Raw genomic sequence first — 23,892 nt, 5'->3', positions numbered from 1 at the left:
CCCCAGGGGTCTGAGGTGAGGCCAGGGCTGGGCTGGGTCACCAGGTGCTGGGTGCTGGGGACTGAACCATACCTTGTCCAAGGAGATGTGGGAGATCTGGAAACGCAGAATGATGACCCAGATGAGTCCCAGGATGAGTGTCTGGTCTCCGTCCACGATGTTCTCTGGCCCGATGAGTGGTATTGGCACCTGTGGGCACAATTGGCTGGGCTAAGCCATGAAGCCAATGTCCAGAGAGGACTCAGTCACCAAAAGCTTAGGGGGCCAGCTGTGGGATGGGAGGGTCCTGGAATCTATCCTGCCCCAGCTGGGAGTTCCCTCAGGGAGAAGCAGGCAGGGGGTAAGTCCAGGAATCAAAGGCTTCCTGCCTGGTTGGAGCCATGCCTCACGCCCACCTGGGTGAAGCCCCAACTTGGTGAACTGGGCTGGGCCCCTAGAGCAGGAGGACTCCCTGTGTGTGGGCTACAGGTAGACCTGGGCCAAGATCAGTGGTTCAGCTGCAGAGTTTGGAAATGAGGGGTCATACAGTCAAAGTGTGAGCCCAACAGACAATAGCAACTGTCTGCCTCCATCTCCCAGGGTGTCCTGGGATCTTCAGGAGGTGGCTGGGTCCCTGGGCTCACACCCAAATCTCAGCCCTCTTCATCTGTTCCAGCTCCAACAGGGCCAGCTATAAATCCAGATTCCCAGGCTCCACCCAGTCAGACTGTCTTGGGCCAGAGCCTGGGAATTTGCACTTGAACACCTTGGGTGGCTCTTAGGTACACCAAAGTTGAGACTCCTCTGCCCTACATCTTGCCATTTGGACAGGGAGGATGGGTGAGTCAAGGGGAGAAGCCCTGCAGGGTCTGGCCCCCAGCCCTCTCTGGCTCCATCTTCCACCCTGTGGAATCACACAGCTCCAAGGCCCATGGGATTTTTGCAGTTCTGTGGGATTCTAAGCACAGGACTTCAGGTCTTTGCAGGGCCGTGCCTGCTGTCTGAAAGTATTCTCCCAGGTATCTGCATGGCTGTTCACCTCCCTGCCTTTAACTCTTCACTCAGATGTTGCCTAGCCTGACCACTTTATTTAACATAGAAACTTAAGGACTATTTCTCCCACCCAAACACACACTCTCGATCCCCTTGCCCTGCTCAAGTGAGGATCTTGGCTTTGTTTTCTGGTGTATCCTAGGGGAGTGGCACACAGCAGGGAATCGATCAGTAAGTACTGAATGGAGAAAGAAAAGGAGTGAGACTTTCCATAAGACCTGAAGGGCAACTGGCTTCAGCCGGCCACTACTAGCCCTGTGGGAGGAGCTGCAACCCTAGGCGTCCCCCTGGGTAAACTTTGGTATATCTGGCTGGCCTCTAAAGGATTCCACCTGTGCTCCGGGGGTGGATTCCACCTGCCATGTCAATCACCTTGGCTTAGAGTTGGAGCCTCTGGTGAGTGGGGTGTTTGTCTGCTCCTCCCAGCTCCTGAGAGCCCAACCTCCTGACTTCCTATTGAGCGATGTCATGCTGGTGGCTTAAACTCACCGTGATGTGGGTATTAACGCCATAGGATCAGCGAATACAGCACACTGGAGCTTCTATTTCCCCCAGAGAATCATTTGTTAAACATTTACCACCACACCGCTGATCTGGGTTCAATGAATCTGTCTCCCATTGAAGCCAGGTGCCTTGAGGTGGGGGTCTGGGCTTTGCTTAGCGTAGCCCAGCACCTGCATAGAATGCCCAGGGCATGGGAGCATCTCCATAAGCGAGAGCATCCCTCATTCTGCCACACATTCCCTGTGTGTTTGTGGCAACTCCGGCATCCTTTCTAGACCACAGTTGCCACCTATGTGTATGGAGACAAGGATGTCACTCTCACAGGTCTCAGTGACATGCTGTATATTAAAGCTTGGGGAGAGCTGCAACGCCTCTGACAAAGGCTGTGGGGCTTACACCCTTCTCAGGTTCCTGGAGGGGAGATGACTGGCTCACAGGGTCATTATCCCTGGATCAACTAGGGCCCAGCATTCTGCAGCTGGCAGCGTTCTGCTCTTGCACCTGCCCAGGACGGCAGTCACTCCCCTTCCCTTTGCTTGGGTTTCTCCCCTCCCTGGCTTTCCTCCAACACACCAGTGCCCCAGGAGGCTGGATGTAAGCTCCACTCCGGGACATAGTGATGGGCACGCACAGTCAGGCTCCGTCCAGCCAGGCCCAGCTCAGTGACTTCACAGCCTCCAGGGACAGCCACCTCCAGGAGCCCTTAGTCTTCACAGTTCCCGGTTCCCAATGATCCCTTTGCCCCACCCCACCCTTGCACCGGCCCCTCGCCCTGGCCATGAGGGTCCCTCTGTCCCTGGAACTCTGACCTCCTTCTAGCGCCCATCTCTTGGCCTGTCCCTTTCTTTCAGGTGACTCTGGCTCCCCACATTTGCTGAGGCCTCCTCCCTCCTTCTCCAAGACAGGCCCTGCTCCTCTTCTCCGCCTGCCATCTTAGTGTCTGGGTCTCTTCCCTGTGTTTCCTACTCAATGCCAGGCCCCCCCCATGGCCCCACATCTGGGCTCTGTTGGCCGGTTAACCATCGATCTTGCCTGGTAAATGATTCAGGGCCTCTGTTTCCTCATCTGTGAAATGAAAAGCCTAAGAGAACGCTAAGATTCTTTTGGCCTAGAATCCTGTGAGTCTCTCTTATGACAGACAGTGACATTTTCCACCCAAGTAGGGACCTGGATTGCTCCTGCCGTGGCCAGCTGGGTGCTCTCCAAGTCAGGGGTGCTGTGCGAGGAGGGCTTGGCTTCTGCTCCTCTGTGTCCCAGCCACTCCTCCTGTACTCAGGCCCTAGCTCCTCTGCTCCGCCCTGTGGCCTGGCGCAGGAAAGGTGACCCAGTAGTTTAGCCTGTCCCAGCTGCCTGCCCCAGCACCATCCCAGACCCCTTTCCCTGGGGCCCACCTTCGCCCTGAGGAAGGCCAGAGCTCGGCTGCTGTTCTCCAGGAAGTGCACACGCAGGCGGCCACGGCTTGGGGGTGGCAGGGCCTCCCCTGAGATGAGCTCCAGCAGCCGCAGGAGGTGGATGCCGTCAGCCAGCTCTGTGTACAGGTTACGGATCTTGATGCCCATCTGGGGAGGGGACGGGGATAGGTAAGGGGTCAGCCCAGCCTCACCTGTCCTCCCATCCTGGGACCTGAGAGGTGCAACCCAGAGCAGCTGCTTTGGAAGAAGGAGCTCTGGCCTCAGCTTGGCCTCAGGCAGATGACCCCACAGCTCACCCCCGAGGCCCACTGGCCGGAGCTGGGGGCATGGTACGGGTGGGTCGTGGGTCACAGCTGGCTATACTTACCTGGCCGCACTGGAAGACATTGTTGATCCACTTGGTGAAAGTCTTCTCCTGCATCTGCATGTGCCGGGCCTGCAGCTTGCGAATGTGGCCTGTCTCGTACTGAGAGTCCATGGTGAGACTTGGACTGGGCGGGCCCCGGAGCTCTGTGCTGGGCCTCCTGCTGTGGTGCCCTGCAGCTCTGAGGAGCACCCGGGGACTGTGGGGCTGACCAGCCATCAGCCCTGCAGAGCTTTGGGGATGAGGAGCTGCTGGATGACTCCCTAAACCTGGAGGGCATGCAGGTTAGGGGATGATGTGAATGGAGATGGACCCTCTGCCAGGGGCCTGGGGTCCCGCCTTGCCAGACTGTCCTCACATTTCATGGAGGTTGCAGCTTGGAGCCCAGCCAGGTAAGGGCCAGTGCTTCTGGTCCTCTGTGCTTGAATGGCCCAGGGCCCCCTTTGCCCCACCCCACCTTCCAGATTCTTCTTCTCAGATCCCCTGCTGCCAGGTCCCTCCACCATAGTGACTGGGACAGGTGGAAGGAAGACAGGAAACTGCTTACGTGGTGATGCCTGGGTCCCGCAGACGGCTCTGCTGGATGGATGAAGATGGCAGATAGCAGGGGCTGCTTACCTTGGTGATGCCTGGGTCCCGCAGAGGCGGCCCAGCTGGACGGATGGAGATGGCAGATAGCAGGGGCTGTGCAGGGAGGGAGAGGGACATCAGGAGAGGCCAAGGCTGGAGGAGGGCCGCACCACAGCCCTCCCCTTGAGCCAGCGTGCTGGGGTGACGGCACACAGGCAGCATTGTCCTCCCACCTGCCACAGGGCGTGGCCCAGACTGGGAGGGGGTGGTTCAAGAATGCTCCAGGGCCATTGCCAGATGATCTCCTCCTTCATCATCCTCCCTTCCCTGCCAGCAACTTCCCCAACTCCAAGTGGGGGTCCTGGCTCCTAGGACGCAGAGGCCCATGGGGCAGCCCTGCCACCGCATGGGGTGCTGCAGTCTGCGTAGGAGGCACCAAAGGACAGAGCCTCTGTGGGAAGCCTGTGGACGCACTTCCCAATCTGAGACTGCCCTCTGTACCCTCGTGGGGCCTCTCTGTGAGCACCCAGGGGGAGGAGATGAGGGAGCGTCCTGGGCCATGGTCTTCTCATTCACCCCCAGGGAACAGCCCATAGACTGAGGGCCTCACAGACCCTGGGCTTGGCTTTTCAGGCCCTGCCAGAGGTGCAGCCTGCCTAGCCTGGGGCTGAAGGGTAGGCTCCCCGGAGGAAAGGGGCGACCTGGAACTGCGAGGGCTGTGGAGTCTCCACCATAGAGACATGGTGTTAACTCTGGGCTCCACAGAGCTGGCCGTGGCCCGGGTCTCGGAGGCAGGGGTGCAGAGGGAGCTGGTGGGCGCCTATCCCTTCCTGCCTGAGCAGCTGTGGACTACATGCCAGAGTGAAGGCAAGTTCTAACTCTGGGGGTCTCACCCGCCTCTGGCTAAACTCAGGGTAGCAGTGTGGGCTGGGGTGTGTGTGTGTGTGTGGGTGTCTTCCAGCAGCCCCGGAGCCTCTGAAGCGACAGTCTGCTCCTCAGAGAGGCGCTCCTGGCAGCCACAGCCCACAGTAGGACAGCCACTCAGCCCGCCCTTGAGTGCTGGGCTAGGGATGAGTCACACCTGAACCGCCTGGGCCCACTGCAGGCAGTCAGGGGCGACGCTGAGAGGTGCCATGGTCTCGGGTGGAGTGCGGCTCCCTGCATCTGAGAGACGCTTCCTCTCCTGCTGTCCTCTCCCTGCCAGGCCCCTCCTGCACCAGCTGGCTTCCAGACACCCTGCGCTCCTCCCTTGCTTGCAGCAGTTGCTGTGGCGGTCCTCTCGCGCACCCCCCCCCCTTCTGCCCTCACTGCCCCTGAGGGTCCTCATCTCTGACCCCCTAGCTCAGCAGCCTAGGCACCACCACCCTGCAACTTTCCACAGTGCAGCTCTACTCACGCCTGTGAAGCCTCCCACCGCCTGGGAAGGAAAACCCAGACCTGCCAGACCTTGCCTCAGCCAGGCCTTTGAAGCCCGCCAGCTTACCTAACCAGGCTAGTCTGCCCCCCTCACTCTGGGTGCTCTCCATGGGCCACTCACCATTTCCTGAGCAGGACCAGAGCTCTCCTGCCCCAAGGCTGGGCTTCAGCTGTTCTTTCAGCTTCGAACGTCCCTTCCCACTCTCCATCATCCACATTCACCTATCCTGTCTGCCCCAGTTAAAATCCTGTTTCTTCTAGGAAGTCCCTCATCCCACCCGCTTACTCCAGGGAGACTGAGCTTGTTCCTTCTAGTAAGACCCTCAGCCCATGGAGTCCTGTGTGATGTTGTGAGTGTGGGAGGATAGACTGAACTGCTCGGCCCGTGGAGTCCTGTGTGATGTTGTGAGCATGGGAGGACAGACTGAACTGCGTGGTGCTTCGCACATAGACCTCAAGAGAGATTGGCATTTTGAAGCTGTTGGCGGGGGCTGTGGACTGCTTTTCTTCCTTTCTAGCTCAACGGCAGCTAAAGCCACTGCACACAATGCAAGGACTGGCTCCTGTTTGGCCGTGACTGATTGCAGCCCCTGGTGAAATGAGAACCCTGTGGGTCAGAACAAAGTTTGGATTATTTATGTTGCAAGTAACCAAAATCTCAAGTGAAACTGGTTTAAACAATATATTTTTATTATTTATTTATTTGCTTATTTATTTATATTTAATTCTTTTTTAGAGACAGGGTCTTCTTAGGTTGCCCAGGCTGGTCTTGAACTCCTGGCCTCAAAGATCTTCCCACTTCAGCCTCCTGAGTTGCTGGGATTATAGCTGTGAGCCACCATGCCTGGCTTACACAGTATAAAGGGAATGCATTGGCCCACACAGTGGAAAAAAAAAAAAATCTAGTAGGAATAGGACTTCAGGTGAGGTTTGATCCAGCAGCTCAAATGTTGTCACCACAGGCCTGGATTCCTCTGGCCTTTCTCACGGTCTCTTTCATTTTCATGCTCCACAAGATGGCTTCCGCCAGGCTGACCTCCCTCCCCTGACCCCAGCAGCTCTGGACACCCCTCTCAATGCCATTTATATTGTTGCATCAATAGGCTCATTTCTATACACTGCAAGGTTCAGAGAAGAGAGAATAACTCTCTCAAGAGTTCTAACAGAAGTCTGGGGGTCCTGGCTCTCATAGGCTTGAACAGGGCCACATGTCCATTCCTGAGCCAATATTTGTGACCAGGGGGATGTGGTCAATCTCATCCAAACCTCACTTGAAGTGAGGGTGGGAGGAGTGCCCTGCAAGGAGACTCTAGGTCTGGACCACCAAAAAGGTAGATGAGATGGGTTGGTGGGAAAAGCCAGATGCCTACTACGGTAGTGGGCAGGGGGAGGGCACACTGGCGAGGTGCAGCAAGAGGCAGGGGCAGTGCTGGCCAGGCAGGGGCTCCTCCCTAGCACGACTGGAGAAAGGACTCCTGTGAAGCGGTCACCTCCATGAGTCCCTCCTGTCCTGGCTTCCAACCACTCTGAAGTGGGGCTTTTGTCTGCAGACCTGGCCTCTGCCGCCTACCCTCTTCTGCCCCCACCTGATGGGGCTGCTTTCCTTCTGAAGCAGCTGCATTTTGGGTTTCTCTCCACAGGAAGAGTTGGGGCTCACAGGCACACCCTCTCCCTAACTCTTCTCCCCCAGTTCAAACTGGATCCAGGGATCCACACTCTGCTCTGAGAGGCCAGCACGCAGCCACTGGAAAATGAGCCAGGGGGACAGGGCAGCTCCATGTTTATTGATCAGCAGACTGTGTCTTTTTGTTTGAAACTTCTAAATGAGATTACAAAAAGAAGAAAAATAGAAGCATTGTGTATTAACTGCATTGGTTAACCAACACTGGAACCCAATACTCTGGTATTAGGCCCGCATTTACCTGAGTAAACTCAGTGGTTTCCTGTCCTAAGCATGCTCGCCTGCTACATCCCATGGAGGAAATAAACAGTGAAACACTTTCCTCATCTTCAAGGCAATTGTCTCAGGCATCCTCCAGGCATAATGAAGGAGGGGGAGCGAGGGTGCGAGGTGGAAAGGTCCAGGCCGCAGCTGTGACTTCCGCAGGTGAACCACAGCTCCCCAGCCCCAAATCCAAAGATGCTCTTGCTGCATCACGACAAGTGTTCAAAAGAGAACCAGGTCCATCCCTGGAGAAATGAAAGCCAAAAGCCAACTGAATGAATGACCCTCCCTCAGAAGAGTGACCCTGCCCCCAGGCCATCCAAGTGTGGTGAGTTGAGAAAAGAAGTGACAGACGCTGCAGGGCTGGAGCAGGAGGCGGAAGCAGGTTGGAAGGCTGTTGTGCGCCACCCCTCCCTGGGAGCTGGGGAGATTCCCAAGCCTTAGTGCAGTGTTTCTCCACAAACGGGGTCAGGAGACCCTCACTGGCAGGCTGACAACTTGGAAGCAGACTGTGGGAGCAATAGGCTGGAGTTTTCATTTTCCCTTTAAACTCAAGACCGGAAGGTTTGTGTTATGCGATACCATATGCTGTGTAGAAAACACGGCCTCAGCTTCTTAGATGTTGTAGTTCTAGAGTTTAGGTACTTCCACCCCTCTCTCCTATACATATACACTCTGGGGAAGAGGTTCTTTGAAAATTGGGGTGGTGCAGGAAGGGCAACAGTGACGGTGAGCAGGCCCCAGGGTCGGCCCTGCCGTCTGGGGTAGGGAGACAGCTGGTGGTGTGGACACATTCATAGAACTTTGTACTGGTCCTGGGAAGATACAAGTCCTTACTTGGTCGCCATCCCTCATATTTTCTAGTGTTTTCTTTTCCAGTCAACTTTTCTTGATGAATGACTGCAAGTAAGAGGATATTAAGAAAAGTGGCCACATGATTTCCTTTTTTCTCTCTCTCTAAGAACATTACCAGGTGCCAGCAGGGAAAGGACTCTGCTGCCTGACGCCTCTCCCACCTGAGAGCGCAGAGGTAGGGAGATCACGGTGCCTGAGAGGTTTTCCTCCACGGAGAAATCGGAGACCTCAACCTGCTGCCCTCTAAAGCAGCTTTCTGTATCCAGACAAAACTTACATATGTACCCGTTGTTTTAAAACGACATACTTGTGACATACATGTATATAAATTCATGTTTATATATGACAATTGAGCAGAGTTAAAGAACAAGATAATTCTGGATGGCAAAATCAGTTTGCCTGGGCATCTGTAAGCCTTTGAGCAAGTGAATTCCCTCTTCTCTTCCTCAGTTTACCCTTTGGTGACCTCCACCGTGGCTGCAGACTTCAGGTGGTCCTCACGCATTCACAGAACTGTCTGCTTAGGTTACAGCACTTTGGGAGGCCGAGGTGGGTAGATCATGAGGTCAGGAGATCGAGACCATATTGACCAACATGGTAAAACCCCATCTCTAGTAAAATACAAAAATTAGCCGGGCATGGTGGCAGGTGCCTGTAGTCCCAGCTACTTGGGAGGCTGAGGCAGGGGAATAGCTTAAACCTGGGAGGTGGAGGTTGCGGTGAACTGAGATCGCGCCACTGCACTCCAGCCTGGTGACAGAGTGAGACTCCGTCTCAAAATAAAAATAAAAATAAAAAAATAAATGGTTCTTTTCTATGCATCTAATGAATTTAAGTGCTTGTTAAAACTAAAAACCACGTTATGCATTTCCTGCTCTTAAAACTAAATTATGTAGAAAGTAAGCTAGGGAGCGTGAGGGTAGGCATCTCGATATAAATGCTTCTCCCAAATCAAGATTTTCTCATCTGTGCCTTTGACCCTGTCACCAAAGGTAGGTGACAGAAAAAAAAAATTATGTGGCTTTTGGAAGATTCAGTGGGATGGTTCTGATTTCATTCACTTCTGGTGCCAGCAGGACCCCATACCATGTGGCCATTGCTGTTTTGTGTCTCTTCCTGCATAAATAATGGTGGATGGCACCTACCTCCCCAAGCTGGTGCCCACAGAGGGGAGGCACCTCCACCTGACGCAGGTGTTGCAGCAGTCCAGAGAGGTTTCCTCAGGGGATTTGGGGAGAGCACACTCTGGAGCAAAAGTACAGGTATGTGCCCGAATCCTGCCTCATGATGGGCGTTCATGATACGAAGCACACAGCCTTTAAAGAAAAGGTTTTATATGAAAGGTTCCATTTTGTTTCTGTATAAAGGCTTTTATCCTGTAAGGAAAAAAAAAAAAAAAACCCTAGACATAATAAATGCCTGTTTTCTACAAAAACAATGTCTAACTCTGGGAGGACTGATCTCAACAGCCCAGGGCAGGGCTGGTCCCTCATTCACCTGTGTCCACAGGGCCGAAGACACTGCACACACTAGAACAGGATTTGATTGAATTTAAATCCTGCCACCCACCAAGGAGACCTAGGGACATTTAATGTTTGAGGGCCACACTAAACGATCACGGCAGAGAACCACCTCTTTTCTTTACTGTAGTTTAAGTATGATAAGTGGGATTTGCTATTACTTATTGGAAAAACCAGTAAGAAAAGCTAATCTTCAGGCTTCAATGTGATTTGACATGCAAATGGGAAGTTTTGCCAGGGGTTAATAAAGGTTGTGAATTCCAGATTCCTAGCCGAATATGGCTTTGCTGGAAAGCCCCCTGGAGGGGAGGCTGGGAGGGCTGACCAGATGGTCATCGGGGCACTGGGATGGATGCACACTGGGGCCTGGCTGCCTGCTCTGCTGGAGACTGCAGAATGGATGGGAGATCCACAGTGCATCCCCCTTCCAAACCCAGGAGGCATCTGTCATCTTCTCTTTGGTAGACAGTCTGGAGACAGCAGAAACCCTCTGCTCTGTTTTTTTTGCTACTCTAAATATAGCAGAAAACAAAATAAAATAAATAAGATAATCTTTGCTGCCTCCAGGTGCCCTCTGAGGGACAGACAGCTGCTCCAGAGTTGTTCACGAGGACAAAAAGCCCAGGCAGCCTGAAGACTCAGCTGCTCCGGGTAAGCCTCGGCTCACTTCCTGTGGTTCCTGGGACTCACCAGGCCCATCCCCATGCGCGTTTCTCCAGGCAGGTTCTGAGGACTCTTTGGACAATTTCTCTTTCTTCTCAACCCTTCAATCTCCTAATCCACCCCCCTACCCCCAATATTTTCAAAAAAACTAAGGGAATTTTGGAGGTGAAAGAAGTCATCTAGGCTGGGCACGGTGGCTCAAGCCTGTAATCCCAGCACTTTGGGAGGCCGAGGCGGGCAGATCACGAGGTCAGGAGATCGAGACCATCCTGGCTAACACGGTGAAACCCCGTCTCTACTAAAAATACAAAAAATTAGCCGGGTGTGTTGGCGGGCGCCTGTAGTCCCAGCTACTCGGCAGGCTGAGGCAGGAGAATGGCGTGAACCCGGGAGGCGGAGCTTGCAGTGAGCCAAGATCGCGCCACTGCACTCCAGCCTGGGCGACAGAGTGACTCCGTCTCAAAAAAAAAAAAAAGAAGTCATCTAGTTTCCAGTGTCCACCCTCCCCATTCTACAGATGGGGAAACCAAGGCACAGAGAGCGCAGTGCCTTGCCCAAGGTCATTCGGTGAGTCAGTGGTGGAGCAGGCCTGAGGCCCAGGTCCCCCAGTTCCTGCCCCGTTCTGCGGCCCACCCCTCAGTCGGCCTTGGGCAGGGACTTCCTGTGCGAGGGGGGCACGAGGTGCGGGGGCAGGCTGCTGGGCAGCTCGTAGCCGTCGAGCTTGATCTTGATGAGGTGCTTGGCCAGTGCGAACTCCTCCTCGTCCAGCATGCCGTCGCAGTCGCAGTCGGCCAGCTTCCAGATCTTGCCCAGGACGCTGTTGGGCAGCTTGGAGGTCACCATCTCCTTCTTGGCGTTGACACCTGATATCTTGCCATTGATGGGTGACAGAGTGTAGAAGAGCTCGTCGTAGACGGGCTTGTCTTTGGCCACGACCCACTCCTCCTCGTCGGCGCCCTCCTTGGCACCCTCCCCGTAGCCCTGGTTGAAGGGGCCCTCGGTGGTGCCATCGAAGGCGCCGCCCTGCACCAGCTGCGTGGGCGTGCTTATCTCCTCCTGGCTGATGAGGTTCATGAGGGGCGAGATCTTGTTGCTCAGCATGTTGTCCACTGCCTCGATCAGCTTGGGCTTCAGCGAATGGAATTTGGTGAAGTCATAGTTCTCAAGCTGTTCCTGCAGAAGGACAAACCACAGGATGGGTTACATGCGGTCTCTTCAGGGGGAAACAGCTGGGGGCTGTCGGAGGGAGACTAATTCTACCCCAGGCAGACGTCCCACCCACTACTCAGGAGTGCACTCTTTGGGAGCTTCCTACATCCAAATGTACCACATATCGGAGTGGTTGTTTTGGAACAAGAAAGAAGTGTTTTTCCTATGGCAGCCAATCTCTGCTGGTGGCCGCATGAGTGACAGCAACCTCCGAGGACTCTGAGAAACCTCCTTTCACCTGCCTTTTAAAAAATGCTCTAGAGTTAGTATTCTATTTCTCAAGGGATTTCACTACACACTTCAGCTGATCTTCACAGCAATCCTGGGAGGAAGGAGGGGCAGGCGTTTACAACCCTATTTTACAGAGAGCTGTGAGGGGCTGTCTGGCAGAGTCAAGGTAGAGCATGTCTCCTGGCTCTTGACTAATGCTCTCTGTGCTGGAACACAGAGCTGTGACAGAAGGACTATATTTACATAAAACAATTAATTAAATACTTTGTTTTCAGAGCACCTAAAAAAATGTAGTTTAGGGTAGCTTCTCAGTGGCTCTAACCTCTTATGAATGAGCTGAGGGGGCTACTCAATAGGAACCCTGTAGGACCAGCCCCACCAGGTACGGCCTGACCAGGAGCACCCATGCTACCCCAGGAAGGTATCGAGGCAGGGCCACGGAGACCTTGCATATACAACATAATCATCATGAATCCACTGTCATTTCAAAAATATGGACAAATAAGCAAAAGCTGGAACTTGTAAGAGCAGGGAGTAGGGCTGGGAGCACGAGGGAATAAACGTAGCTGGTAAGCCTGAGTATCACTGGCCAGGTCAGGACATGTCTTAGCTCCACCTGTTGAGTGAGGCAGCCTGTCAGCAGACAAAGCAGCAGAAGCACAGGCTCTAGAGGGGGCCTGGGAAACACTGTGACTGCCCAACCAGGCTGGGGCAGACTACAGGATGCCACAGAGGCTCTGTGGATGGCACCGTAGAAACTGACCTTCCTACCTTGGTTCTCCTTGGTTACTCCATCCATCCATCCATTCATCCATCCATCCATCCAACCACCCACCTGTCCAACCAACCCTCCATCTAACCATCCATCCATTCAACCAACCCTCCATCCATCCATTCAGCCAACAATTCATCCATCCATCCACCTACCCGCCCAACTTTTATTTGTCACTTACTCTGCACCAGCCCCTGTTCTGGGGCTTGGGGATATAGAATAAATATGAAAAGCCATAATTCCTGCTTTAAATGAGCTTATGTTGTAATGGAGGAAGGACACTCCAATTGTTTAAAAAAGGACTTGACATAACACAGTGAAAAGGATAACATGAAATTTATAAAGTCATTAGAAAGAAAAAAGCCAAGTCATTAAACGGGAGATGGGCCAGGCTCAGTGGCTCATGCCTGTAATCCCAGCACTTTGGGAGGCCAAGGTGGGAGGATTGCTTGAGCCCAGGAGTTCAAGACCAGCCTGGGCATGAGACCCACACACATATATATATGTATATGTTAGGGAGAGGAAGGGAATAATCACATCAGATGGCTAAGGCTAAGGAAAACTACTGCCTGTATATGGAGAAGAGCTCAGTTGCCCAGGGGGATCCCTGGGGACCCTCACTGTCTAAGGAGAGAAAACACTTGTTTATTGCAAGAGACAAACTTTCTGTGGCTCTGAACTGTGAGAGTTACCTAGAGCTTTACATGACGGGCTTCAAAGATCTGATGAAAAATGTCTTCAACAGTAGTTTTATTAAATAAATGCAGAAATGTTCCAGGTATGGCAGGTTTTATATGTGAAGTATTTCTGTATGTACAGTTCTAGAGGGGCCAAAAGAGAAGCCATGCAGTTGTGCAATTTTCTGGAGATGAGGCAGGGAGATTTGCAAGGAAAAGTCAGACCTTGCTGTTTTGGACAGAAGCAATGTGACAGGCTGCTGGGGAAAACAAAAAAACAAACAAACTTGGTGTTATCATAAATATCATGCTTTCTTGTAAAAAAAGAAACTGAGAAAAAACTGGTAAGCAAAACTAAAAATTTAAAATAATTTATAATCTCATCATCTGGCAAAAACCTCTGCTAGCATATCTGGGCATGCATTTCTAGCCATTAACATACACACACACGCACACATGCACATACACACACACTGAAACAATACCATACTGTTAACAAATAATATGCCATATATTTCTGTGGTATTAATTTTTACATAACCTTTCTCCTAACAGCTACAGAATATTGAACTTAGACTGTAGAGCTGGGCTATTCTTCATTTACCCTGTCCCCTGTAGCTGGACACACAGGTGTTTCCAACAGAGAATCAAAATCATGGTCTCTAGGGCGGCAGGGCGGGAATTCTGGGCTGACATTTGGAAGGGGATTCCTGGGTGGTAGATGGTGGAGGGACAGAGCTGAGAAATATCAGCTAAACGGGCTGACATTTCTCTAGGGAAGGGACTCTGACATTCTTCTCAGGTAGCAAAGTTTGAACCGTGCAAACCCAGCGTGTGGCCCCTTCTCAGGTCAGAGCAGCGGGTACTGCAGGCCGGGTCTCTCAAACGCAGTCACTAGCATGTCACTCCTGACATCAGCACCAAATAATGCGGCCTGCACTTCGGGCTCCTGCCACCAACATCTCAGTTAGTCAAGGAGATGGAAAAGAGAACGCTAAGCAGGTGGAGGAGCAGGCATCCCCCTCAAAAATCCCAGTGCTGCTGGGTCAACGAGTTTGGATTCCCCGGGTGCGTGAACACCTACCCCATTTCCTTAAGAATGAGCCTGTGCTCCGACCGCACACAGAGCCCCTGTGTCTGGCCCAGCAGACAAAGGAGGGTGATGCCTGCCCAAACTTCCCACCAGCCTGCAGGGGCTGTGGATTCCGACTGCAGAGCTCTGGAAAACTGGCAGGGGGAGTGGCCGCATATTTGCAGGGGTGGACAGGAGGCAGCAGTTATTCCCATCCTGGGAGGCAGGCAAGAAATAAACCCTCCATTCTCATCCCTGTGGTCCCCCCCAGGCTTGACCGGGGACTGCGGGGGCACCAGTTAAACCATCATCATGTCACTCCTGACATCAGCACCAAACCATCATCATCCCTGCCCTCTGCCAGAGTGAGTCCAAAACAGTTCTTATTGGGATGAATACACACTGGGGAACTTAAAGGTATTTGCCCATCAACAGTTGTATCCACTGAGCCAGGACCCTGGAATTGCTCCCTCTCAAGAGGCAAAGGTCAGTTCCCAGCCCCGTCTCCGGTGGGGCTGTCCCTTGCTCATTAATTGCCAACATTCACCAGAAGAGTTTTCAAATCCACCAGAGGGTCTGAGCAGATGGGGCTGACTCTGCTGCCCTCTGCTGTTGAAACGCTGCCAACTCATGAGCTGAGGGGTCCGAATTCTCCTTTCAGTCAGAGGAGCAGAGTCAGCAGTAACGGTGGCCCTTCAGGTGCTCATCTTGTCTTGTCGTATTAACACTGTGCTGTCAGTCACGGTCCCTCCCCAGAGCGTGCCAGGCACGCACAGGCAGCCACACAGGTGGGTTGCAGGGGCCTGTGCCAGCTCAGGGAAGGGCCTTCAGAATACACTCTCCTCTCACTGCTACAGCCAAGAGTCACTCTGACCAGCTGGCTCCATGAGAGAACAGGGAGAATAACAACCTAAAGCTGGCAACAGCGAGCTCTCTGCATGACCCTGATATATGCAAAGATCACAGTGTGGTCACTTCTAAGCGTATGTCCCCCCTCTGTCAAGGCCTATGTTACAGAGGATGTTAGACTTTAACAGCCTCAAGGATGGGACAGGCCCTAACCCACACATGCGCCCCTCAAAGCTTCTGGTGACAGCAAGCTAGCTTGCCATATCAGGTGTCACTAAGCATTCCTGACAGGCTCCAGGCTGCCTTGTTCCCTGGGGATTCTCTGAAGGAATGGGGTGGTGTGACCGGGCCCCAGCTTACTTCCCAAGGGGGCCTCTTCCTGCAGCTTCCAGGGGTTGGCACTGGGAACCCCTGGTCTATAAGCCCTGTGGGAATCAAGGCTGGGTCAGGGCCTGAGAGCCTGCTGTGATATGGCCTTACACTAACTTACTAATTCACTCGGCCTGTGTTAACTGAGCACTCACCACGTCCTAGAAGCTGGGGATATGGCAGTGAACAGGGCATGGGTCACTGAACTCATGGAGTCGCAGACTTATGTGGGAGAGAGATACTAAATATCAGATATCAGATAATTCAATTACATGGAAGCACAACAGTGCTCATATTGTAACAAGAAACGTGTCCTGACAGTGGGGTTGCTGTCAATTATTTTTACCCCCATTTGTTCATTTTTTCTGTTTTTTGAGACAGAGTCTCCCCTGTTGCCCAGGCTGGAGTGCAGAGGCATGATCATGGCTCACAGCAGCCTCGACCTCCTGGGCTTAAGCCATCCTCCCACCTCACCCTCTCAAGTGGCTGGGATCACAGGCATCAGCCAACCACACCTGGCTAATTTTAAAATATTTTAATGGATATAGGGTCCCACTATGTTGCCCAGGTTGTTCTCCAACCCTTGGACTCAAGCAATCCTCCCATTTCAGACTCCCAAAGTGCTGAGATTACAGGCGTAAGCCACCATGTCCAGCCTCATTTGTTCATTTTTTTGTGTTGATTTATTCCAGGGGCCTAGAACAGTGATAGCAGCAGGAGGCAGACAAATGCTGAGGCAGATAGGGGCAGGTCTCCAGTGAAACCCTATCTTCAAGCCAAAGGCAGTTTAAAGCCTGCAGGCCAAGTTACAAGTCAAATCCATGGACCGGATTGAGAACCTGTCTTCCCATTTGGCTGCTTTTCTTTGATTGATCCTCACCCTTCACCTATTTTACATATACCTACCCTTCCCTAATTGTTTTTACACTGTCATGTCCACCTTTGACTGGTGCCTTTGTTTTAACCTTTTTTGCATACTCACAAATCAATCAGCATGCACTCCTCTATCCTGTGCCTATAAAAACCCCAGACTCAGCCACACTGGGGAGATGACCTGACTTCGGGAGAGACAACCCAATCTTCCCATCCCCTCTTCACTGAGAGTTGTTTTGTTGCTCAATAAAATCCTCCACCCTCATCACTCTTCAATTGTCAGCATGACCTTACTCTTCTTGGATGCGGGACAAGAGCTTGGGACCAACCAAACGCAGGTACCCAGAAAGGCTGTAACACTGGCCCTCTGCCCTCACTGTTGCAGGGTAGCCACACCACTCAGCAGAAGCAGTGGTGGGGTTGAGCTGGACCGGAGCCATGGGCCAGAGTGGGGCAAGGGGGTGACTGAGCTGCTAACATGACACAGAACTAAAAGAGCTAATTAGCACACTGTAACAGCCCCTCTGGGGCTTTGGGGTTGTGGGCATCCCTGCCTAGGCACTGCCACATTCCCCTTGGGGTGACACACCTGGTCTGGCTGCAGACCATGTACAGAGCCTGCTCCTATGTCAGCACTTGGAGTGGCTGGCTGGATCCTGCACTTGCTTGCTCACCCACCTTCAGTGGTGCTAAGGTACTGGGCATAGACCTGACTCCAGGTGATTCTCAGCAAAGGCTTGGCCCTCCTTGTACCCTCCGTCTCAGTGGGCCATGGCTGCTCCTGAGATCATGCTTTCCTTGTTGCCTTCCCCCAGCTCAGAGGACCCTGGTGTCTTCTGACCTGGCCAGCCCCGGCTAGCTTTGTCATGAGTAGCTCTGGTCCCAGAGTCTGCTCCCTACGTTATCGGGCTCACAGGGGACCAGCAGGAGCGGCCTGGCAAAGGAGGCCTCTGCGGAGCCCCAGGACTCAAGAGCAGCGTCTCCCTGCGGCGAGGCACTGTAGCAACCTCAGGAAGCCAGCGAGGAACAGAGGCCCCCACTGGGCCACAGCTCAGGCTCTGTATTTCTTTATAACTTTCATTGAGGTCAAGAAACCAAGTTACCTTCTGAAATATCTGAAGGGTACAAGGAAACAACTGTCTTACTGCTTGGTCATGGGATACAGGGCATAACCATGGGCGTGAACGGGGAAGTTGCCCAGGGAGAGGGCCACAACAGCCCTCCTGGAGGCCACAACAGCCCTGCAATACCACCTGGTGACCATAAAAACCCAATTCAGCTTGTGAGCACAGGAATACCCATTTCACTGCTGGAAGAAAAAAGACATTTCTCTGTTGTGTGTGTGTGTGTGTGTATATTTTTTTGAGACAGGGTCTTACACTGTTGTCCTGGCTGGAGCGCACTGGTGTGATCTTGGCTCACTGCAACCTTCACCTCCAGGGCTCAAGTAATCCTCCCACCTCAGCCTCCCGGGTAGTTGGAACTAGAGACATGCACCACCACGCCTGGCTAATTTTTTTGGATTTTCTGCAGAGACGGGGTTTCACTACATTGCCCAGGCTGGTCTCCGACTCCTAAGCTCAAGTGATCTGCCCGCCTTGGCCTCCCAAAGTGTAGGGATTACAGGTGTGAGCCACTGCGCCCAGCCTCTATGTGTATGTGTATATATATTTATTTATTTTTTGAGATGGGGTCTGCCTGTGTCACCCAGGCTGGAGTACAGCGGCGCAATCTTGGTTCACTGCAACCTCTGCCTCCCGGGTTCAACAAATTCTCCTGCCTCAGCCTCTGAAGTAGCTGGGATTACAGCCACCACACTCGGCTAATTTTTGTATTTTTAGTAGAGATGGGGTTTTGCCATGTTGGCCAGGCTGGTCTTGAACTCCTGACCTCAGGTGATCTGCCTGCATTGGCCTCCCAAAGTGCTGAGATTACAGGCATGAGCCATCACACCCGGCCCTCTGAATATATTTTAAAATAAATACAGCTAAACCATATCGGGTCAGATCAAATGTACTAGACTCATTCACTCTGAATCCAGGCGTAAAGAGCTGTCATCAAAACTGCAAGAAAAACCCACCTCTGAGTTAGTGTGTAATTTATATAAAGCTTACATTAAAAAACCCCTTAGGATCAAAGTTCCCCTCTCGCCACCTGCTGGCCCTTGCCTCTTCTGCCTGACCTTCCCCTCTCTCTGCATCTTCTCTGCTTTCACCTTTCCCTCCTCCTGCCTCCGGCTGTACCTGCTTGCAGTTTTTAAACTATGCTGGCTTCAATGCTGTCACTCTGTGGCTCAAGGCAAAAGATGGCCACTGGTGGTCTCTGTGTGCAGCCCATATGCAGGTGGGCTTTGTTTGTCCTACATACTATTTTTTTGAGCCAAAATGTGAAAATCAGGTGATCTGACATACAAATCCAGATTTCCAGCTTCTCTTGACACTTCCAGGTCTGTATTCCCACAGGGCAGTGACCACTGGGCTAGACAGGGCTTCTGCATTTTCCAATCTGCCCTGCCATGAGACCCCTGACACGTCCTTAGCACACCTCGGGATGGTTTTCTTCCTTGCTGACTAATGTTTCTTGGAACGCTCTTCTCTATCAAATGTGGGAAAACCAAACGCAGCCAGAGAGGGTGACAGAGTTTCTCTTTCGCCTGTCCTGCTCCACTGTTTGTGTTATTGGGTGGTGGCTGCAGGCATCTGAGTTTGTGGCTCCTGTTTTACACAGAGGATTGTGGCCCCCAGGGCAGAGGGGTCCCTGCACCAGATAAGACGACGGCCAGCCTGGCTCTGTGAGGACTGTCAGCCCAGAAGCCACACGGGTGACCTCGCTTGTGAGGACACGCTCATCTAACAGCAGTGCAGAGAGGTAGATATGCCGGTCAGGCCAGGGTGGCTGAATGCAGCACCCGTTGTTGCCTGGCTGGAGCCGCCTGGCCACAACTCAAGAGAGGCCGTGACAGCGGGCCAACGGCTGCCCAGCACCAGCCTTTAAGCACAGTCCTCCCTGTGCCCACACAGTCCAGCAGCGTCCGCAGAGCCCCACAGCCCCTGCTGGAGCCCTTGAGCCTGCAGCAGCAAGGCTGCCTGAGCACATAATCCAATAGCGTGGGGCAGGTCAGGGCGGGGCTGGAGGAGGCCGCCCAAGGTGACCCTCAAGGCCACTCCTAGCTCTGATTCCCTCAAGGTTCTGGGATTCCAAAAAGCAGTGTCACCGAAACATCAACCAGCCTCCTTGGACACAGTCTAAGAGGGCTGCTCACCTGACTCTCTCATGGGAGCTTCATTTACCTTTGGCCATGTGTCTCCTTTGTTTACACATTTTGGAAGACAGGCAATTTCTGCTTTATTCATAGCCTATTATCATGGATCACCATTAGAAAGATGCATTCTCCTTGATCCTAAACCATGGGACCCTCATTTGTCTCCAGCAAACAGCCAGACAATGTGGCACTGCATCTCTGCCCTCTGCCCATGACATTGTAGTGGGCTCCCAGTACCTGCATAGCCTTGACCTCGGGGAAGTCCCCTGCAGAAATCTGGTATTCTCGCTGTAGCTGAATGTAGATTTCTGGTAGCCTGCTGATAAGCTCTCTCTTCTTGTTTTCCTTTCCAAATACACTTGGCATCTCCTTCTTCAGGTAGCTGATGATGTAGGCATGCACCTGGAGGGGTATAGATCAGGCAGGGAAGGGTCATTTAGAATTGCACCAGAGAAGGAACAAACAACATCGCATTTTAACTCTATCATAACACGTAACAGGTACCCACACAAACCAGGTCCCAAGGACAGGAGGAGGGGAGTGTCCAGAGGCAGTGGAGCTGTCTAAGGGTGGCTGGAATGTGGCCAGACTTGGGGAAATTCTACGGCTACTGTTTTGTTGTGCCTCTGGGTGGCAATTCTGGTGTCTGTAGGGAGTGAGTGGTATGGGTGGGGCCTGGGTGGGAGAGCTCTTAGTTCTGGCAATTAACCAGAATACCCAGGAGGAAGTTTCACCAGGCTGGTGCCTGGGAGCACTAGGAAATGAAACTGGAGGCTGGCATCAACGGCTGATCAACATGGAAATCTGTGCCCAGTGAACGATGAGATGAGAATCCCCATAACCCCCCTGTTATGGGAGGTTTAGACTCAGAGATCTCTACAGGTGGAACTAAAGTCATTCTGCACAAGACCAGCTGCCTGGGATCAGGCTGGATGGCAGAAGATCCCCCTGGGAGAGGAACCCAGAAGCCCCAGCAACCTTGATCACTGGGGCCTGGGGTAGCCAGCAGGCAGTCATTGGAGGGGCGAGAATCTGGCCTTAACATTTCCACTCTTCTACTGATTTACAACTTCAGGATATTAAGAAATGTTCACTACAAAAGTTCTCTTTGTATATATGTATTTTTTTAGATGGAATCTCGCTCTGTTGCCCAGGCTGGAGTGGAACAGTGTGATCTTGGCTTACTGCAACCTCCACCTCCTGGTTCAAGCGATTTTCCTGTTTCAGCCTCCTGAGTAGCTGGGATTGAAGGTGTGCGCCACCATGCCCGGCTAATTTTTGTATTTTTAGTAGAGATGGGGTTTCACCATGTTGGCCAGGCTGGTCTCAAACTCCTGACCTCTGGTGATCCACCCACCTTGGCCTCCCAAAGTGCTGGGATTACAGGCATGAACCACCGTGCCTGGCCTCTTTGTATATCTTGAATTCCAGGGTAATTGTGAAGTCAAGTAAGTAACTAAAATAAGAAAGGATGAAAAACAGAGTGGTGATTACAAAAAGAAAATGACTATGTAGCATCGGAAAATCCTATTAAAGAAAACAGACTTCTACTGTAATCTTGTGGAAGTTGAAATTAAATAAAGGGGGTAAGCAGATACATTCCATAGCTCAGCTGAGGGCCCGTGTGTGGACACATGCTGGACACAGCCAAAAACATTTTGCGAGGATTTGGACGCTAACCTAAGTACCTAACGCAAGGTCTGACATGCTGAGGTCAGACAATGCCAACTTCCCAACTGCACAAGGGTCGTTTAACAGAAGCACGCACTGTGCAGCCTGGCTACCGCTGAGAGGATGGACTTGGAGAGATGACGTTAAACCTTTCTGTCACCAGCAAACTTGTTTATGTACTTCTTCTTCATACGAAGACAACTGAAATGATTTACAAGATTCTTAGAGATACCTTGAGAAATCCGAAGTTTGGGATCCATTATTAAGAATCCTGGGCTTTAACCGCTGTGATGAGCAAGTGGCAAGACACCAACTCCTTTGCCTCTGACAGTGAATGCCTGGCTTGGTGGGTGGGCTGGGGAGGGCCAGGGCTCAGGGAGCTGCCACGTTCCATCAGGGAGAACCAGCTGCTCACCAGCTGTCCTTGCATCATTTCCTTGGCCTCCACCTTCCTGGAAACTCTGGACTGGGCCTATGAATATGTTCTCTATGTGTACCTATGCATACCTCTCTCTTCTGTGCTCAGGCTCACCCCACCCTGGAGCCACTCCAAGGGAAGCTGCTCAGTCTCCCAAACACAAGGGCTCCTTATTGAGACCACTCCCTTCCCTGCTCTGGGGCCTAGCCTTGGAGCAGCTGCCTAGGCCTCTGCAGGGTTTCCCAAGACCCCTCATCACCTACTAGTAAGGTACCTCTGAGCTGCCAGGCCCCAGCTCAGGGAGGGCTTAGTTCTCGCTCATCTGGCTGACTCCTCACCCAGTCCCTGCCCCCACCCCCCAAGGTTGGGCACACTGTTCCTGAACACTCCCTGGTGCCCAGGGCCTGCTTTACCTGCACTGAACTCAGCTGATGTGCACCTGCCACACCCTCCACCCACTGAGTGGCACCTGCTCCCTCGTCTCAGGCCTCATGGTGTTTGCTGGCTGATGACCGAGGCTGCCCTGATACTAGGCCTCCACAGCCCTGATAAACCTGGGGCTGATCTCATGCCAGGTCTCAACTCCCTCCTCCTTCCACCAGCTTGGTGACACCTGAGTCATGACCCTTAGGTGACCTGCTCACACTGCAGCTGCTCTCGGCCCCAGCCTCCACTTCTAGGAAGTTCTGTTAGCCAGTTTTGTGGAAGTCTCCTGTTACGCTGCCTCTGCATGTCCACCCGCATCCTGCCCTTCCTGGTGTACCCTAAACAATAACCCAGGGCCAGCTTCTGTGCACAGACCTGCTTTCAGAAGTTCATCAAGTTGGCCAGGCATGATGGCTCATGCCTGTAATCCCAGCACTTTGGGAGGCTGAGGCAGGTGGGTCACTTAAGGTCAGGAGTTCGAGACCAGCCTGGCCAACGTGGTGAAACCCTGTCTCTACTAAAAATACAAAAATTAGCTGGGTGTGGTGGTGTGCTCCTGTAGTCCTGTAGTCACAGCTACTCAGGAGGCTGAGGCAGGAGAATAGCTTGAACCTGGAAGGCGGAGGTCACAGTGAGCTGAGATTGCCCCACTGTACTCCAGCCTGGGTGACAGAGCAAGAATCCGCCTCAAAAAAATAAAAAAAAAAATCATCAAGTCACAAGGTAAATTATAATTCTTAGCATCATGGAATACTGAATCTGGAAGTGACCCCCGATATCTACTTTAATTCCTGGTTCCAGGACATCCATGTGACTCACTCAAGGTCACACAGCTAGTTGGTAGATACAGAGCTGGCACTAGCATCCAAGTGCCTCGTTCCTGTCCCTAGAGAACTAATGACTCCCTGTGGGTATGCCTTGTGGGTATGCATTAATAATCTTACTGAAGTCATTCAAAATCTGGAATTCAAAATAAACTGTGTCCCATAGAATGAGTTTGGAAAACTTTGATCTGAGGTTCGACTTCTGCTCGTGCCTAATTCACTGAGAGGCTTTGGAAGGGCCCTTTATCCTCCCTTTCCCCACACATCAAACACGGACACAGTGACGGCACACAAACGTCAGGACACCACGTGGGAATGCGGGTGAAGACTGCGAGCTGCTGGCAGGATGGCACCCTGTCATTTTCTCAAGTCTTCTGGTAAACAGACGGGACAGCTTGAATGGCTAAAACCCACAGTCAGCCTCCAGAGCTCACTCCTGCAATTATGTGTCAAAGGTGTCTCCAAATACATGCCAGACCCAGGGCCAGACCTGGCGGTTGTCCCTGGGGAAGGAGGTGGAAACACTCGGGTCTTTTGACCTTTATAGCGAAAGAAAACTAATTGGGAAGAGGAGTAGGAAAGAGAAGAGGGGGACTAGACCTGGAGCTGGAAGATGAGGCTCAGGCCCCGTGACCACTGCCTACCCACTGAGCAACTTGGGGCCAGGCATCGATCTCCGCCTCAGCGTGCTCATCCACAAATTAGAGATGACAACAACATTCATCTCACAGAGTTATTATGAGAATAGAAGAGGTCATGTATTTGAATGCACTCTGCTCATTAGAAAGAGGAGCAAATGTAACTTGTTATCAACTAATGGCCAAAGACCAACAGCTGGAGGTGCAGTAATGAGAGACAGGGCTCCCGGCTGGTTACTCCTTACCAAAGAATTAATAAACTCTCTCTATTTAAATAGTAATATAATGAATTTGGGTTCTAAGTGTTTAATTTACATTGA

The 23,892-nt window shown here is 52.3% G+C and overlaps 2 protein-coding genes across 4 annotated transcripts in view; both read right to left on the bottom strand.

Annotated features, from left to right (window-relative positions):
- Positions 1-1,631: 1,631 nt before the first annotated feature.
- LOC134736573 (spectrin beta chain, non-erythrocytic 5-like) lies at positions 1,632-3,818 on the bottom strand. Its single transcript, XM_063638514.1, has 5 exons — positions 3,770-3,818; positions 3,316-3,581; positions 2,928-3,095; positions 1,933-1,947; positions 1,632-1,706 (listed from the first exon to the last, which is right to left on the bottom strand). Exons 1-5 carry the CDS (start codon positions 3,816-3,818, stop codon positions 1,632-1,634), a joined length of 573 nt encoding a protein of 190 aa, XP_063494584.1.
- Positions 3,819-7,061: 3,243 nt separating this feature from the next.
- EHD4 (EH domain containing 4) overlaps positions 7,062-23,892 on the bottom strand; it is a 79,071-nt gene continuing 62,240 nt past the window's right edge. The window contains exons 5-9 of one of the 3 annotated variants that reach the window (XR_010120852.1): positions 19,833-19,997; positions 10,309-11,454; positions 9,244-9,414; positions 7,221-7,488; positions 7,062-7,117 (exon numbers count right to left, since the gene is read on the bottom strand). Coding sequence is in view for 1 of the 3 variants with exons in the window: in XM_055278845.2 (XP_055134820.1) it covers positions 10,918-11,454; positions 19,833-19,997 (702 nt within the window). In the remaining 2 variants the exon portion in view is untranslated. Of the gene's footprint in view, positions 11,455-19,832; positions 19,998-23,892 lie in introns of all 3 variants that reach the window. The other 2 variants (XR_010120853.1, XM_055278845.2) reach the window with 2 other exon arrangements.

This window comes from Symphalangus syndactylus, chromosome 5, assembly GCF_028878055.3.
Source record: "Symphalangus syndactylus isolate Jambi chromosome 5, NHGRI_mSymSyn1-v2.1_pri, whole genome shotgun sequence".
Taxonomy (NCBI): Eukaryota; Metazoa; Chordata; class Mammalia; order Primates; family Hylobatidae; genus Symphalangus; species Symphalangus syndactylus.
This window is presented reverse-complemented; position numbering and strand designations above follow the sequence as displayed.